This window comes from Poecilia reticulata, unplaced genomic scaffold (assembly GCF_000633615.1).
Source record: "Poecilia reticulata strain Guanapo unplaced genomic scaffold, Guppy_female_1.0+MT scaffold_125, whole genome shotgun sequence".
Lineage (NCBI taxonomy): Eukaryota > Metazoa > Chordata > Actinopteri > Cyprinodontiformes > Poeciliidae > Poecilia > Poecilia reticulata.
In genome coordinates this window covers 1,114,553-1,131,113 of record NW_007615013.1, presented here as the reverse complement: position 1 = coordinate 1,131,113, position 16,561 = coordinate 1,114,553, and the positions used below count along the sequence as shown (strand labels likewise).

Genomic DNA, 16,561 nt, shown 5'->3' with positions numbered 1-16,561 from the left:
CTGCGGGCGCAGTGCTGCAGCAGCTCGGTGATCTGCACCTTGTCCTGCTGCAGCCTCCTCTTCATCAGCTTGGAGCCGTTGACGTTCAGCGCCTCCAGGATGTGAGACGTGTTGTAATCCACGAAGGGCCGGCTGTCGATCAGAACCACCCGGTCCAAACCGCCCTCCAGCAGAACCACCAGGGCCTCTGGCCCGATGGGCCGCACCGCGCTGGGCCGGGGCATCGCTCCGCTCCGGTCCTCTTCTTTCTCGGTGGCGGTCCGGTCGGGTTCCAGAACACGAGAGGCTCAGAAGAACTTCATGGTTCTGGACGGGTTAGAGGTCCTGATGAGGAGGAGCAGGTGAGGAAGATGAAGGCAGGATGATGTCACATCTGGGGGCGGGGCATCATCATCATCATCTTCTTCTTCATCACGCCAACACTTCCTGAAACAGAAACATCCAGACCATCAGAACCACAGCGTGTCCGACCCGATCCGGCCCGACTCAGCTCTCAGAATAGAATTTAAATACTTTGATCAGTTTGTAATCATCTGGTTCTGGTTCTGCTCTGCATCCAGAACCAGAACCAGATGAGGGGAGCAGCATTCAGCTTCTTTGCTCCACAGATCTGGAACAAACTTCCAGAAAACTGAAAAACAGCCGAGTTCCTTTAATCCAGACTAAAACCAGCTGGTTGGAGTTAATCTGAGTTAATCTGAGTTAATCTGAGTTTGATCAACATATGTGATGTTTCCTGATTTCCTTATTTAATCTTTATTTCACCAGGATAAAAAACACTGCAGTCAAAAACTTACTTTAATGAATCCAAGATGATTTTATGATTTTATGGTGTAAAACACTTTGCAGGTCCTTGTTGCTGCAACATGATCTACTAATAAACATCTGGATCCAGAACCGGGTCACTGAGACGTTTACAGAACGCCACTCAGGTTCAGGAACGGCTTAGATGGGTAATCATTCAAACATCTACAGAGCCAAACTGAAGTTTGGACCCAAATGAGAGCAAAACGCTTTAGAATCAGAACCACAGGCTGACATCTGACCCGGTTCAGGTCCAAACCTCACTGTAAACCAGATTCTGTAATAACAGATACAACCTTTGGCTTCATTGGTTCCTGAAATCAAAGATCTATAATCAGCAGAAAGAATCGGCTCTGAAGTGAATGAACGTTCAAAGAACCAAAACTTTGAGCTTTATTACCAGATGAAGTAAAACCGGAAGTGGCGCTCATATTAAGCCAATTTAGAGAAAGTGAAAGCTGTAAGCTTTTCTGGAACACCACCCGAACCTCAACAGAACCCCGTCTGGGATGAAGTGGACCTGGTGTGTCTGTCGGAACCGGGCGATAATAGAACCACTTTAAGGTGGACCTGCGGTTTATTTATGTATTTTCAGTTTACCTGATGGTGGACCTGCAAAATCTGGATTATATTTGTTATATTTAAAATGAACTTCGTGAGCACTGATAACTTTAGGGTGGATATTGAGTACAGAAATAAAGCTTTAAGGTGGACCTGATGGATTCGGACCGACATTTCCAGAACTTTTGGGTTCTGAACTATCGACCCCGATCATCTCTGACATTTCCCCGGACTGTGTGGCGGTTTAACACCGACTGACCATCGGAACCAGGCCCATGGAACCGCTCAGGAACCAGGACCCGAACTTTAGGCCCCGGTAACGGAACTCCAACCGCCGCCGAAGCTTCGGACCTCAACGAGAAATTTCGGTGAACTCACCGCCTGAAAAGTCTTTGTCACAGTCCGGCTAACAGCTTCGCCGTCCCGCCTGATGCTCCGGGGGAAGCCCGCGGAAATGTAGCGGAAATTAAAGGCCGAGAAAGGGACTAGAAGAGGCGGCAGAAACCGAACAGAAAGCGGTTGAGTGAACCGAAGTCCTACCGCTGCCATAAGAGATGAGGTCACCGCGGTAAAAATAACAGCAAGTCGTCATCCGGAGCAGAGTCCGAAGAACCCGGAGGTCTCTTAAAGGGCCAGCGTCCCAATTACTGACGCTGCGCTTACAGCAGAGCAGCTTCAGCGTCCTGTTGCTTTAAGAACACATTCAGCTGTGGAGCTCTAGAACTGCAAAAAATGTAATAAAGTAAAAATAATACACTAAAATAAAGTGCAAAAATAAATTCATCATGTAATGGTAACAATAAACAGAACACTGCAAAAATATAAAAGTAATAAGTTTACTGAAAACAACAGAAAAATCAAATAGAAATGATTATAAACAATAAGATATTATGATAAATAATCATATACACTGAATCACACATCAAATGAGAAGAAGAATCAGTCAAGTGAAGAAATGCAGTAATAAATGAATATGGTCCAATAAAATTAGATTAATGTTTTGAAGAAAACATAAAATTACATTTAAATTTTAAAAATATTTTAAGATTTGCGATTAAATTAACAGTCCAATAATATAAACACAACTAAAAGTTACAAAAACATACAAATTTAAAACATAGCAATCTAATGCATGAATATAAAAATGAAATTTTACTTAAAATATTCCATCAACTGTATAAGAAATACATCATAGTATATGTTTATATTGCACCATAATAATCTTATTTTATTTAAACCCATCTTGTCTTCACACAGATGTATTTATTTTCCGTTTTTTAATGGTACAGTTGTGTGTAGTAGTGTGGTGTGACTGGATGCTTATAGCTCTGCTAATCCACCTCCTTTGCTTTTGCCACTCCTCTTTAAACCTGTCTGTCTGTCTGGCTATATTAGAAAGATGCTGGAGTAGGGGACACAATCGATCCATTATGATGGATGGAAGAGATGGTTTCAACTTCCTACTTCTCTCTCTGCATCCATGAAACAAACATCTAAATTAAGAACCAATCAGAACTAATGCAGCATTGCTGCTTTCCCTCAGGACACCTGAGCTCTGGAGGAGTGAACCCAGCAGGTGATGGAGGAAACCCTCCGAGTCTAGATGGTGTTCAGGATCAACCGGCCGGCTGAGGTTGATGCTAGTTGCAGAGAGTTGTCCTCTCTGGTTGTGTAACAGGAAGTCAGCTGAGCCCCATGCTGCTCCAGAGGGAGCAGCGACGGGACAAAGGAACGCTGCACATAGGAAACCGTCTCATTCTGGAGCAATTAGCATGCATGGATAACTCCCTGAGAAAATCTGATACAGAGATCGTTGGAAAATAAAAAGATCAGAGGAAGAGATGGTCAACTCATCAGACCCGGTTCTGGTTCAGATAAACCCAAACCACAGAGTACTGCTGTTCCACATTAAGAGGAGTCAGCTGAGGAGGTTCATTAGTCAGAACTTCTCCCTGGTTCTGACAAGATTCTGGGAAAACTAAAAGCAGAATTTAACCTGATTATCACCCGTTCATTTCTAACATGCAGAATTCCTCCAGGCATTTCCAGTTCAGGAAAACTTTGTTCAGATCTTCAAACGGTTTCCATGGGAACAGCAAACAATAATAAAATTAAAGAAATGGAGAATAAAATGAACATAAATATGATTATGTTACAGAACCGTGCAGAATATCTGTTCTTTTCTAACTTTAGTTTGGTGTTGTGCCCTCTGCGTCCGGCAGGGGGCGGTGCGCTACAGGTTGCAGCAAGCGATCAACAGAAGGAGAAGAAGAACAAGAAGCACAAGAAGAAGAAGAAGGAGAAGAAGAAGAAGAGCGACAGGAAGCGAAGATGTAAACAAATCAGAAACTTCCCTGATCTGGATCAAACGGAACCATCTTCCATCTCTAGCTGGATCAGTTGGGTTCGACACTAAAAGCAATTCCTGAACTCGGGTCAGCCGAACCGGCTGCTGTTCTGCTGCTCGGGCTCGGTTCCGTTTCCGATCCCGGGTCTTTGTTTCGCTTTGGATCGAAATGGAAGATAACAAGGTAATGAGTCACTCTGCCGAACCGGGCTCGTCCAAAATCAACTGGATTAGACCACCGAACCCGGTTAGAGTACAAAGGTTCGGTTCTGATTGGTCAAGATTCTGTCTCCAAATCGGTTCTGTTGGATCAGAATCGATCTCCTGTAATGTGAACATAGCTAGTGGTTCCCCCGCTTCGGGTCGGACAGAGGCTGGGCTTTGGTTCTGATGCCGCGCTGCTGGTTCTGGAAGGTTCTGCAGGCCCATTAGTAGGTAATCAGGGGTGTGTGCATGCTCAGTGCGGTTCAGGTGCCCTGCCAGCATATCTAGGTGGGCCCCATATGGGAAATTGTCTGCCCTCCTTTTCCCCATATGGGGCCCACCTAGGTATGCTGGTTGGTTCTGTTTGGTTCTTCTGGAGGTCTGGAGTCTGAGCAGGTTTTGTTTTCTTTGGGTCAGCGGTTCTGAGACAGAGTTCTTTTGGACCGCAAAGAACCTGGAAGGGTGTGTATACTTTTTACTGTTCTGTAACACGAGTCAGGTTTTATTCTGAAAATCAAAATAAGAACCGGAAGTAAAGCAAATTCCAAAGGTCCAACAGGTGAAAGCCATTAAAGTTCTGGTTCTGTATCTTATACTGAATTTAGCTCCAGAACCACAGACCCATTACTGAACCTGTCCTCTGGTTCCGAACTCTACCCTGCAGATGGTGGCTGGGAAAGTGAAGAAGCCCGGAAAACGCGGCCGGAAGCCGGCTAAGATCGACCTGAAGGCCAAGCTGGAGAGGAGCCGGCAGAGTGCCAGGGAGTGCCGGGCCCGGAAGAAGCTGCGCTACCAGTACCTGGAGGAACTGGTTTCCAGTAAGGAGAGGGCCATCTGCGCACTGCGGGAGGAGCTGGAGATGGTGAGCTGCTGCGGGACACTTCCGGTTCTGCTAGGGTCAGAACCGGAAGAGCTTCGCTTGAGAGCCGTTGCTTCCTGTTCAGGTTCTACTCACTGAAACTGGGCTGATCAGAACCAAGACATTAGGTTCTGACTGGTTCTGATTAAATCTGGGTCCGTCCATCCATCCATCACCTAAAACACAGTTTCCCAGTGAATTCAGCCATTTGAATTGGACTCATTTAATGAGAACCAGTTCGTTATCAGAACCATGTTGCTGTGGTTCTGGTGCGGCTCGGTCTCACCTGCCTCTCTCCCTGCAGTACAAGCAGTGGTGCTCGGCCATGGATCAGGGCAAGATCCCGTCGGAGATCAAAGCTCTGCTGACCGGAGACGAGCAGAAGATTCCTCCGAGCAGCACCGGCACCAAGGCGGCCAAGAACAGCAAGAACAGCAGCGCCAGCGCCGCCCACAGTTAGACCGCCGCCCAGAGCCGCCGCCATGTCAGCTAGACTCTGTGACCCCAAACAACCCGGAGACCCCCCGGATAAAACCCGGATACCGGGGTCCGCTCCATCTGCTCTGATCTGTCCCCACGTTGCTGAGGTCGGCCATCTTGTCTTCTCCCGCTTCCTGCCTCCCACCTGTTCAGGCGACACTCGGAGGTTACCTGGCTGTTTCCAGGTCACATGATCCGCTCGGCTTTCAGCTCCTGAGAAAAAGACGTTACAGTTTGATCGTCTCGCTAAACGTTTCTGTTCTGGATCTGACTAATCCAGTCATGGATCCGTTTTTTGCTTCGTTTTCAGGTGATTCTGTCTAAATCAGCAGATCCAGAACCCGTTTCCCGAGGAATCCCAGATTTTCTGTTCTGGTTCTGGTCGATGTAATCCTTCCTGAATGTTGTGCACTTTCTTTATTGTAGCAGAAGCACTTTGTGAGTTCTGAAGAACCTTTGTAGCTTTTACAGAACTTCAGTTTGTCAAAGCAAATAAACCAGAATCATGATTCTGATGAAAATTCTCGGCTTCCTTTATTTCATTTTTACATCATTTACCAGAACCGGGTTCCCTCTGGTCCTGGTTCCGGTTCTGAGTGGCAACAGCTAAAGACAGCCTACAGCGCCACCTACCGGCCACACTACATCCCGTTAACTCTTCGGCTTCGGTCCAGTTGAGGTAATCAGAACCAGCTTCACGGTTCTGCTAGCGTCTCTTGAAGCAACACATGACGTCAGCGCTACGTTAGCTTCTAGCTCACAAATCACACAAGTAGCTGTTGATGTTCATTGGCTGCGCTCATGAAGCAACGTGAAAACATGAGACGTGACGTAGAAAACATGGCTGCCAGGAGCGCGGTCCAATCAGAAAGAAGCCCTTTAAACCAACAAACAATCTGAGAGTCTGTTCGGTCACACAGGAAGACATTCACACAAATAATTTGGTTCATTTAGCAACTCAAAGAAAAAAATGTGGCTGTTTTTCAAAGTCATATCTTCAAGTTATTCATGCATTTATAAATATAAGGGTTCCAACTTAGATATTTAGTTTACAAGCTAAATATTTAGCTTTCAAATGAAGTATTTAGAGAACAAATGTGGGTGTTTAGCTTGCAAGTATATATTTAGGTTGTAACTCAATATTTGGTTAGCAAAATAAACATTTAATCTGGATAATAAACATTTGGATAGTACCTCCCAATCAAATATTTATTTCAAATTAAACATCTAAACATCGGATAGTAATTTTATTAGATAAATATTCAGTTACAACTGCAATATTCAACTAGCAAGTATTTGGATGGCAAGCAAAATATTTAGCTTGCTATCTAAATGTTTAGCTTGCACATTTTGTCCTCTAACAGGTTAAATAAACCAAATTACTGCTGGTAATATTTTACTGTGTAACGTGACAAATGGCGCCCTATAACCGTGGCGTTGGCTCAGTCGCTCAAACGAAAGTGTTGGGCGGGTTGGTGTTGGTGGGCCAGGCTACCTTCTTCTCCTTCGCCTCCCGGTCAAACGCATCGTACACCGAGTCCTTGGTGATGGTCTTAGCTTGGACTGGGATTTCCACCACCCCAACGTAGTTCTTCTTGGCCATCCGGGAGCTGGCAGTGATGGTGTAAGCGTTGCTGCGGTAGCACTTCATGGATGACATACAGAATGTCTCCCGCATGCCGCGCCTGAAGTTGGCATTGTAGACGGAGTACAGGGTGGGTTTGGAGGCCGTGGAGCTGAAGCAGACCCAAGCGATGGTTGTGAAGAACAGCAGCTCCTGCCTGCTGGGCGTGTCGGCCTCCTCAGGGTGCCACAGCTGGGCCACGTAGAAGGGCGTCCAGGTGAGGAAGAAAACTGAGTTCAGCATGAGGAACATCTTGATGGTCCTAACTTTAGTCCGCGGGACGATGTTCATGGTCCGACGCACCGTATGGCCGTCAGCGCCGATCCTCCAGATGTAGCGAACCACCCGCTGGTAGAAGGAAATGATGAGTCCAACTGGGACCAGAAAGCCAACCAGAAGGTGAAATGCAGCGTAGGTGATACTGCCCCAACTGCTTGGGAGGAAAAAGTCACAATGACTGTCTGCAGAGCCATAAAAGAAGAAACAGGGGGCAATAAAGGCTGCATCAAACAACCATGAAGCCAGAATCATCTTCTTGGCCTTTTCTCTGGACACCTTGAAGCTGAGCGGATAGACAATGGTGTAGAAGCGGTCCACAGAGATGGACAGCAGCACATAAACCTGAACGCCAGGGCACAGGTGCTGCAGGTAACGAACAACCTTGCAGGCAGCAGCGCTCAGTGGCCATTGTCCTGCAGCCACCTGCAGAAGGACAAACGGAGCCCAGCCCAAGCTCATGAGCAGGTCTGCACACGCCATGGACACCACAAAGTAGTTGGTAGTGGACTGAGTCCGCCTGCTCCTGTGGATGACCAGGCAAACAAGGGCATTTCCCAGGATGGAGACCAGCCAGAGGAAGCCGAACACCAGGCCCAGGATGGCGACCTCCCCTGAGGACAGGTCGCCAGAGGCGGCGGTGGCGTTGGGCTGCCTGGGGGTCGAGCCCTCGGGGCTGTAGAGCGCAGTGGTGGGCAAGGCAGCCAGCACAGTGAAGTTCTCTTTCTTGGAGAAGTTAAATGACATCTGATTCTTGAAAAACGGGGAGTAGAAGGACGGATTCACACCAACTCTGTTTGTGGACTGAGCATACACCATTTCTATATCGCAGCGTCACAGATGAGCTGTGGAGACAGAAACAGACAGTCACTAGACAGACAGAGCTGAGAGAACAACCTTCTGAATGTATTTCTAAAGCAGGTCCGGTACCATCGGAGGTACCGGACCTGCTCAGGTAGCCAAGAACCTAAACGGTTAGTAAAACTCAGAATTGGCTCTAGATTGGATGACCAGTCAATAACCAAACAAGTTAACAGACTGGCCAGTGGTTAGATGTTGGTAACGGGTTGCTAGGTAAAAGAGGAAGTTGTTGAGTGAGTTTCGTGTCCCTGGAAAAGCCCACTCCCTTCCAGTCTTTTCTTTCAATTTATTCTGAAGTTCAGAGGGATGGGAGGAGGTTCTCCCAGGGAGTTAGCTACTTGGTTGACTGGTTGGTTGTTGGTGGCCATCTGCTGGCTGGTTGGTCAAAAGATCTTAATGTGATACTAGTTAGAAGTTTGGTTCCTTGGCCAGTTGAGTTGGTGAATAAGACTGGGTGGTAATTTGCGGGGTTAGTAAGGATTCCCCCTGTCGGTCGGTGAACAGACCAAGAGTAGATTGGGGAGGAGTTGGTAGTTAGGCTGACTTCCTGACTGCTGAATGGTTTGGTTGATGTTTTTTTTTATCCTTTTGGATAGACTGATTGGGTTCATTGAAAGGTTGGTGTTTTAACTGGGTGGATACGTCAGAAAGATAAAAAAATGAGGGGCCATGTTGGTTTTACTAGATTGATCTGGAGCAGGATGTGTTCCTCTATCAGTCGGTGGTTGAGTTAATCAGGTCACTGGTTAGTAGTGTTAGTACCAGCCTGAAACACCTCCTCCTCTTAAACCCCCAGCCACAGATTTCATCGCTCCTGATTTCCAGTCCCTCACTGGGACCAGTTAGGACTCTGCAGGGACCCGCGGCTCCTCTGGGGGAACCCATTAGCGCTGGGAGGGACCCATGAGAGAAAACTGTGTTTACAGACGCCGACCTGTTGGCACGGCTGGATTTACTCGTTAGCAACCTGTTAGAGCGAGCCAAACGGGTCGGAACCGGAGATCCAAACGCTGATCCGGACCATCTTCTTGTTAGGAAACACTTTTCTGGATCGATTCCCTCTGAGCTTAAAGCTCCTGAATTAAATAGTGGTTAAGATTTTCGGGCTAGAGAAATCCAGGACCTGCCTGAGATCCAGAGGGAAGATGCACAAACACACCGTCCTTTAAAATACACAAACCAATCAAATGGGAATCGATTCAGAGCCGAATGACAGAGTTCTGATCACAGCAGCAAAACAACAAAATCAATAAACCTGATTGATTTTTTCCCAAATGAAAGGAAAACATTGAGACTCATAAAAATATGTTTTAAACTCTTTAAAAATAAGAAAATGAAATCATAAATTGAGATCAGGACAGAAATTAGATTGTTTGGTCCAGTTAATATTCTGATCCGGTTCTGACTGAGACCCAGACGCTCCAGAATCTGGATCCATCATGAACGGAACCAGCAGACCTTCCTCCTTAAACTCAGCCTCCATCTTCATCACCGCCTTCACGTCCAACCTGGACCTCATGGAAAAATACTGGCGCCATATATACCGTTTCTAAACCCAAACCATTAAAACCGAACCGAACCGAATCTTACATGTTCGGCATCACTGGAGCTTCCTGTCGTCGTTCTTCCTCCTGGATCTCCGGATCTTCATCCTCTTCACACGTAAACAAACCGTGTCGCAGCGTCAGCGAGGCGGCCGAACATCTGCTGCTGCTAGACAGAACCGAACCAGCGGTCCGGCGGGTTCCGAATCCGCTACAGAATCCGGACCAGCGGGAAGAAGCGGAGCTTCATCCCTGGGTTTTCAGCAGCAGAAGGAAGAAGAGGCGGCAGACATCATGGCTGTCCGTCTTCAGGATGAAGAGGTTGATGAAGAGGAGGCGCAGCAGGGCGGGCCGAGCGCTTTCTGGGGCCCAGGGCGGGAAAACAAGGGGCCCCCGAGGAAAAAACAAGAATAAAGGATAAGAAAAATGTTCAGTTCATTTATTAATCAAATTTCATAAAAGTCAATAAACAAAAGTAACAATAGAAGGCACACCTTTAAGGAACCAGCTCAAAACATGTGAAGAACGTCTCCACTAGGACCCAGAAATGGTTCTGCTTTTCTTTCTCTAGGAAACATGATTTCTTGTCATGTAATTGTTAATGATGTACTATTTTAATTTTGTTAATTTTTATAGAACAACTGCTAAATTGACTATAATTGAAAACTAGCTTAGCTAACTCAGGTTAACTTAAATTATGTTTAGGGTTTAAAAATACATTTGAAATGTGAAATGGTTCCCAGTTAGAACTGAATGAGTTCGTGTTCATAGTTCTTAAACACATAAAACAACATCCAAGGTTATGTCAGAAAGTCTGAAGATTCAGTCAGCAATAATCTGAAGATAAAGATAAATAATCTGTTATTTCCACAATATTTAACAATCCGGACCTCAAGACAGACCGGTCCAGATGGAGGTTCTGGTTCTGAGCCTAACCCTAGAACCAGAACCAGAACCAGAACCCAAGCAGAAGAAACTGATGCTTCTTACCTGAGTGAATGAAGTCAGGATTCGACTCTGGGCCAGGTGAGCTAAACGGACCAATCACAGGGAAGAACCCGGAACTCCCCGTCCACCATGCGGGATCCAGGCCAGCAGGGGGAGCTGTTCCGAACCTTAGAACCTGGCCGGTTCATGGAGATGAAACCGAGATCCGGTTAGGAGAACCAGAACAGAGGCGATAGAGGCATAGTCATAATATAAGAGTAGACCCCGCATTGGCTGCTCCGGCGCAGGAAATACGGCGGCCATCTTGGAGAGGTCGTCCCTCCTACTTTGCTCAACCAAAACAGCAGAAGATGCCTCAGCACTGAGGATATTGTTGTTCTGATCGATGGACTATTGATGTGAGGCTCCACAGACAACATGTCACAAGTAAGATGGACATATTACTGTGTATATATTGTGATTATAATATTACTTTACTGTATTTATGTCCACCGGCGAGATACCAGCTAATATTAGCTACAGTGTTTGGTGTAATACGGGTTCAGCCGCTATGAAGGATAACTGAGATTCTGTAAATCTAAAATAATTATTATTCTCTAACATTGACTTAGATTATCTGACACAAGAGCCTATATTAGAAATGAAACAATGTAACACATTATAAAACTTATATTATGTGTTATAACATTCACCAGCAAAGTTTACACAGGTGGTAAAGACTATTATTTATATGTAATTCTTTCACTAGTAAGATACATCCCAAATCTTCCGTTTTTGTTTTGAAGGTTTCCTAAAGACACGATGTGAGGAAGAAGAGGGAGAATCTATAAAGAGAGACGATTCACTGCAGGATGAATCACATCAGAGTTTAGACTCAATCTCAGCTGCTGAGTCTCTGAACATAGAACTCATCAGCTGGAAAACATAAATCTATATGTACATACATACATATAAACATGTATCCAATACATATTATTCAGTATTAATCATTATTAATTTGTGTTTGTATAGTTATATAAATATGTATTGATCTTACTAAATAATTTATWRAATMAATKATGAACRGCTGTGTGCTTTGTAATMTGCTCATCATACATCAATATCAGAATATTCCATTCCTATTCTATTGTTATAGCCACTAAGTATATTTAAATATGCTGAACTATGTATTAAAAACATACTTAAATAATACAATTGTTTATAAATGTAGCTTTGATAGATGATTGAATATGGTTTCCAGTAACAAAAAAGCGTGTTATGATCGATTAAATGCGCTGATACATCATTGTGCTGCTAAACACGTAACACTGAGTGGAGTGGTGGACCGCTCCAAGATGGCCGCCCTAAATCTCGTCAGCGACAATAGGCGAGAGCGGCCATGAGGGTCTATCCTTATGTTATGTCTATGGTTAGAGGGGCCCAGCAGGAGAGGAAGAGCTTCATCAGGATCAAAGATGTTCTCATGAAGACAGATCCATCACTCCTGGTGATGAAGAGGTGTGGCCTCATCTTTATCTTTTCTGGGCTTTGATTGGTTGACCTCATCTAGAAACAGGAACCTGACCTGTTCTGCAGCAGCAGTTACCATGGTAACAGACAGGAAGTGACATGGACCTCCGGCTGGATCTCGGTGAAAGTCTCCAGACTGAAGCAGAACTACATGAACAGGTTCAGATCCGGTTCGGCACACCTCTATCTGCCTCTATAAAAGGAGACGGCCGCTTGCTCTGATTGGCTGTGGGCTTAGCTTGTTACCATGACGACCGCAGCACAGGCCGGTTGCCATGGGAAACCAGCAGCGGAGTGGAGAAGAGCAGAACAAAGGCTCCCTGAACGAACAGATCAGAACCAGGATGAGAAAAAGGAACTAAAACCTCCAGAACGTTCTGACAGCAGAGGAAAAATCTAATCTGGTTCATCTTCCGGAAACATGTTTCAGAGCACGGGGGACCTTTAGACCTTTAAACTTTAATATCTCAAAAGTAAAGCAGTATAAAGAAAACCGAGTTAATTGACACCAATTCTACCTGATTTGAAGTGTGGGGGGAGGAGGAGGTCATGACCTTTCATGACCTCTAGAAGCATTTCTTAGCATCTTGAAAATGATGTGAACAGCACAAATGTTTTGACACCTATTTTATCTGATTTGAAGAAGGTGGGGGGCCAACTTCACTCAGGTCTTATCTCTGCTTTCACTTTATATCTGTATTAAACGGAACCAGGAAAGTAACGAGGATTACCGATAAAAAAGAACCGGTTTAGAACCAAACGTTCATTAAAGCAAAGAAAGCCGATTGGACATTGAACTGGGTTTATTCTAATGTTTTTCTGAACAATTAAAGCTACACACTTTCACCAAAATGATATAAATTATTTCCCAAACATCCAGGGGAACTTTATCTGATCCAGGGTTCTTGGCGATTTGTTCAGCTGAATTATTTGTGTCAATAAGTGGTTTTGTCTTTAACAGAACCGTCATGTAAACTGGGTTTACTGTTAAGAACCTGAGTCTGGGAAACAGTCGGGGTTAGATTCGGAAAAATGAAATAAAAGCGAGCAGATCTGATCCAGGACCTGATCTGTAAAAGCTTAGCGTGTTGCTGGAGAGCTAATCAGGACTGCGCAGCTCGTTAGTCAAAAACTAACAGCAACAATTTGGGTTTTTTAACTTGTCAGAGCAAAAAAAATAAAATAAAATACAGTTTGAGTTATACTTTTGCTACTTTATTTATATATTCATGAGTCTCAGTTACAAAGCTAAATATTTAATCGGACAAATTTTGCCACTAGCTAAATATTTAGCCAATATGCTAATTCTCCGGCAGAAAAACGGAAGTGGACTGCCAAAATAAACTACAATCTATAAACTGCACTCTTCTAATCGAGTTATGTTACCTCTTTATGGTCGATTCTTCTGAACATGTCGAACAAAGGTTGAGTCGTTTTAAAGTCAACACGGCTACAACAGCGACGCATCAGCATTTCTATCTCACCAGCAGTTTATACTTCAGTACTTTTATTTTGATAGTCCACTTCCGCTTATCAGCAAGAAAATTAGCATATTAGCTAAATATTTAGTTCTGAACTAGCGAAGTTTGTAAACTAGCTATTGAGCTAGCGCTGTGCTAAATAAACAAGATATTTACCCAGCAGTCAACTAACGATGTTAAATACTCAGAGCTTAATACTATAAGTAGTAGTTATCTAAATATTTAGCTCCAATTTCTATATTTAGCTTGAAACAGTGACATTTGTAAATGAAAGTGATGAAAATGTTTATTTTTGTCTTGTCAGGCTAAATACCCAAATTGTTGCTGTTTAATTTCATGTTTTTGCCTTCATGAATATTCAGAACATATGCTGATCATCAGAAAGGAGGAGGATATGCAAACATATCGACTCATCAGCTGGAGCTTCATTAGACCCGACCCAGACTGCTGCTGTGTCTGCATTTAGCACGTTTGGGTCTGCTGCTACTGTGACAATGAAACATTGTCAACATATTTAGAACTTTAAAAATAGAAATAATAAAAACTAGATGAGTAATATCCTCCAGTAAACTCTGAGCTGCAGGATCAGCTAATAATCCCATCAGGTTATGGCAGCATAATGCTGTGTTACTGCTGTGATGTGTCTGACAGTATTTAAAGGAAAACACCACGACTCAAACGTTGTTCCGTCTCATTTTTGAACAAGCATTCAGCTGAAGATCCGGCCTTGGTGTGCAACGGGAGGTTCTGCTGGAAGTTCTGGCCCGGCTCTGTTTTGGAGAATGGAGTCATGAACGTGATGGTGGGTTCTGCGTCCAACAGAGCGGTTCTGATGTATGGTTCCCCAGCAGGTCGGGTCGGGGGGCCCGTCAGAGTCCAACAGTATTTACAGAGCGTATGTACACGGCGCCGCGGACCGGGTCAGCCTCTCAGCCCTCCGTCCAGGGTCAGAGTCCCAAACCTGCAGGAGAACCAGAACTCAGGTTAACCCGGCCCACACACGGATCAGAACCGAGTCAGAACCTGAGCACAGGGTGGCATTCAGAGATCCAGTCCTGATCCGGTTGTGACCCAAACAGAACCAGTAATGCTGGGGAAGCGGACCTCTCCAGGAAGTGGTTGTTCTCCGCCAGCTCCTTGACGACTCCCTCCATCTCCTCCTTCAGCTTCTTCATCCTGAGGAAGAGGAACAGCAGCAGGTTACCAGACCGACCAGACCGGTTCTGGAGCGGGTCGGCGGTCCGACGGGCTTACCCCAGCGTCATCTCCACCAGTGTGTTGGGGCTGAGGTACGACTGGGCCTTCATCACGTTCGGAACCAGAACCTTCTGGGGAAGCTGTTCCTGCAGCTGCAACCAACACAGGCTCAGCTGGTTACCATGGCAACCAGAGGGAGAGGAGGCGTCTCAGCCTCAGGTTACCATGGTAACCAGAGGACGAGGACGCGGGACGGTTCCGGGTCAGGGTTCACCTTGGCGGCCCGGTCCAGCAGCACGGTCACCTCCTTCTCCACGCCGATCAGCTGACCGGACAAACCGAGCAGCTGCTTCCGAACATGGTGGACCTTCCTGCAGGCAGAGGGAGAACCGGGTCACTGGACTGGACCCAGGGAACTGAGCCGGAACCAGGACCAGGGGACTGGACCGCACCTCATCCACTCCTCGCTCTTGGATATGAAGAGTCGGTACTTCATGGCACACTCGTCGGTGAACAGAGAGCGAGCTTTGCCAGCATGGATCACCAACTTCTGCCTGTTGGAGGAACCGGGCCAGAACCAGAACCAGTCAGAACCAGACCCACTCAGCAGATTAAATACAGGTCAAATTAATATTTAATGCTCTGTCAGATTTCTATGGTTGTTCTGTAGAACCGGGCCGATTCGGGCCGGGCCAGAACAGAACCAGAGATGTTTCCTGGTTCCTTCATGTTTCATTACTTACTTATCAAACTTGTGGATCTGCTCCTCATTGTATGGAAGACCTGAAATCACAGAGAAGGTCAGGGGTCAGCCGGTGACCCCGGGGGTCAGCAGGTGACCCCGGGGGTCAGCCGGTGACCTCCAGGTTGTCCTGCTGTGGAGGAAGCGGGTCTTACGTCGTTCTGCTTTGTCCTTCTTGAATTGCTGGTAGATGGCAGTGATGGCGTCCAGCAGGACCTTGATTTTCTCCACACTGCAGACAGAAACATAACGGCATCATTAAAACCCCCAGGCCCCGCCCACCTGCCCTGCCCCGCCCCACCTGGCCCTTCCTCTCCCTGCCCCGCCTCCTGCAGCCTTACTTCCTGTCCTCGGGGTGCGTCCCGACCTGCAGGGTCCAGCTGTCGGTCAGAACCCCTCCAGGCAGGATCTTGCTCTTGACGTCCTGCGTCGTTCTCTCGATGGGATCCAGAGAACTCGAGATCTGCAGAGACATTCCCAATCAGAACCAGAACTCCGACAGCCTACACAGAACCACCTGAATGGACCCGCAGCCCGACCAATCAGAACCCAGAGATTTCCCTGGGTTCTGATTGGTCCCAGTCTGTCACAGTGGTGACAAAATAATATCTGAGTTCAGTCCAGAACATTCAGAGCAAAACTAATTGACACATTTTAATCAGATTGAAGATCCAATGCATGAAACCACTAAACGCTTCTCTTGCCACACCAGGTTTGTTAGTTAATCTGCATATTTAGTCGAGTTAATAAGTTAAATGTTTAGTTTGGAAGGGCTCACCCTGAGGGCCTTCTTGTGCATGTCAGCGATGTCTTCGTACTCCGAGGTCAGCATGTTGGCCTGCATCAGAACCTCCAACCTGCAGCAGAACATGCCTCCAGTTAGTCACAGAGCTGGACCTGCCGGTTCTGGTTCCAGTGGGTCAGACTCACAGGTGCTCTGCCTTCTCCAGCTGCTGCGTGCAGATGCTGCACAGGCGGAAAACCTCAGACTTCTTGTGCAGAATTTCATTGTAGTCTTCCTTCATCAGCTCTCTGTGAGGATCAACACGTTACAGCACACGCATGTTTGACAACACGCTGCAGCGTGGGCCTTCCAGGCCACCGTACATGACAACACGCTGCAG

General features: G+C 46.1%; 4 protein-coding genes across 4 annotated transcripts in view; 1 reads left to right on the top strand and 3 right to left on the bottom strand.

Moving 5' to 3' along the window:
* Nucleotides 1-2,057, bottom strand: part of dusp16 (dual specificity phosphatase 16) — a 7,996-nt gene extending 5,939 nt beyond the window's left edge. Inside the window, exons 1-2 of the mRNA XM_008401673.2 lie at nucleotides 1,744-2,057; nucleotides 1-426 (exon numbers count right to left, since the gene is read on the bottom strand). Coding sequence (XP_008399895.1) covers nucleotides 1-224 — 224 coding nt within the window. The 5' untranslated portion in view covers nucleotides 225-426; nucleotides 1,744-2,057. The remainder of the gene's footprint in view (nucleotides 427-1,743) is intronic.
* A 1,581-nt stretch (nucleotides 2,058-3,638) lies between these two features.
* crebl2 (cAMP responsive element binding protein-like 2) lies at nucleotides 3,639-5,776 on the top strand. The gene is made up of 3 exons (XM_008401670.2): nucleotides 3,639-3,896; nucleotides 4,581-4,778; nucleotides 5,080-5,776. The coding sequence occupies exons 1-3, from the start codon at nucleotides 3,882-3,884 to the stop codon at nucleotides 5,233-5,235; spliced, it is 369 nt and encodes a 122-aa protein (XP_008399892.1). The 5' UTR covers nucleotides 3,639-3,881; the 3' UTR covers nucleotides 5,236-5,776.
* gpr19 (G protein-coupled receptor 19) lies at nucleotides 5,766-9,896 on the bottom strand. The gene is made up of 2 exons (XM_017302956.1): nucleotides 9,607-9,896; nucleotides 5,766-8,000 (listed from the first exon to the last, which is right to left on the bottom strand). The coding sequence occupies exon 2, from the start codon at nucleotides 7,972-7,974 to the stop codon at nucleotides 6,706-6,708; it is 1,269 nt and encodes a 422-aa protein (XP_017158445.1). The 5' UTR covers nucleotides 7,975-8,000; nucleotides 9,607-9,896; the 3' UTR covers nucleotides 5,766-6,705.
* A 2,906-nt stretch (nucleotides 9,897-12,802) lies between these two features.
* Nucleotides 12,803-16,561, bottom strand: part of tbk1 (TANK-binding kinase 1) — an 8,801-nt gene continuing 5,042 nt past the window's right edge. Inside the window, exons 12-21 of the mRNA XM_008401669.2 lie at nucleotides 16,368-16,469; nucleotides 16,216-16,294; nucleotides 15,779-15,900; nucleotides 15,593-15,669; nucleotides 15,439-15,478; nucleotides 15,148-15,249; nucleotides 14,970-15,066; nucleotides 14,753-14,847; nucleotides 14,603-14,674; nucleotides 12,803-14,459 (exon numbers count right to left, since the gene is read on the bottom strand). Coding sequence (XP_008399891.1) covers nucleotides 14,420-14,459; nucleotides 14,603-14,674; nucleotides 14,753-14,847; nucleotides 14,970-15,066; nucleotides 15,148-15,249; nucleotides 15,439-15,478; nucleotides 15,593-15,669; nucleotides 15,779-15,900; nucleotides 16,216-16,294; nucleotides 16,368-16,469 — 826 coding nt within the window. The 3' untranslated portion in view covers nucleotides 12,803-14,419. The remainder of the gene's footprint in view (nucleotides 14,460-14,602; nucleotides 14,675-14,752; nucleotides 14,848-14,969; nucleotides 15,067-15,147; nucleotides 15,250-15,438; nucleotides 15,479-15,592; nucleotides 15,670-15,778; nucleotides 15,901-16,215; nucleotides 16,295-16,367; nucleotides 16,470-16,561) is intronic.

Coding starts and splice junctions, on each gene's coding strand:
- crebl2 (XM_008401670.2), top strand. Junction 4,779..5,079: donor TGCGGGAGGAGCTGGAGATG/GTGAGCTGCTGC, acceptor CTCTCCCTGCAG/TACAAGCAGTGGTGCTCGGC.
- gpr19 (XM_017302956.1), bottom strand. CDS start 7,974: ATGGTGTATGCTCAGTCCACAAACAGAGTTGGTGTGAATCCGTCCTTC.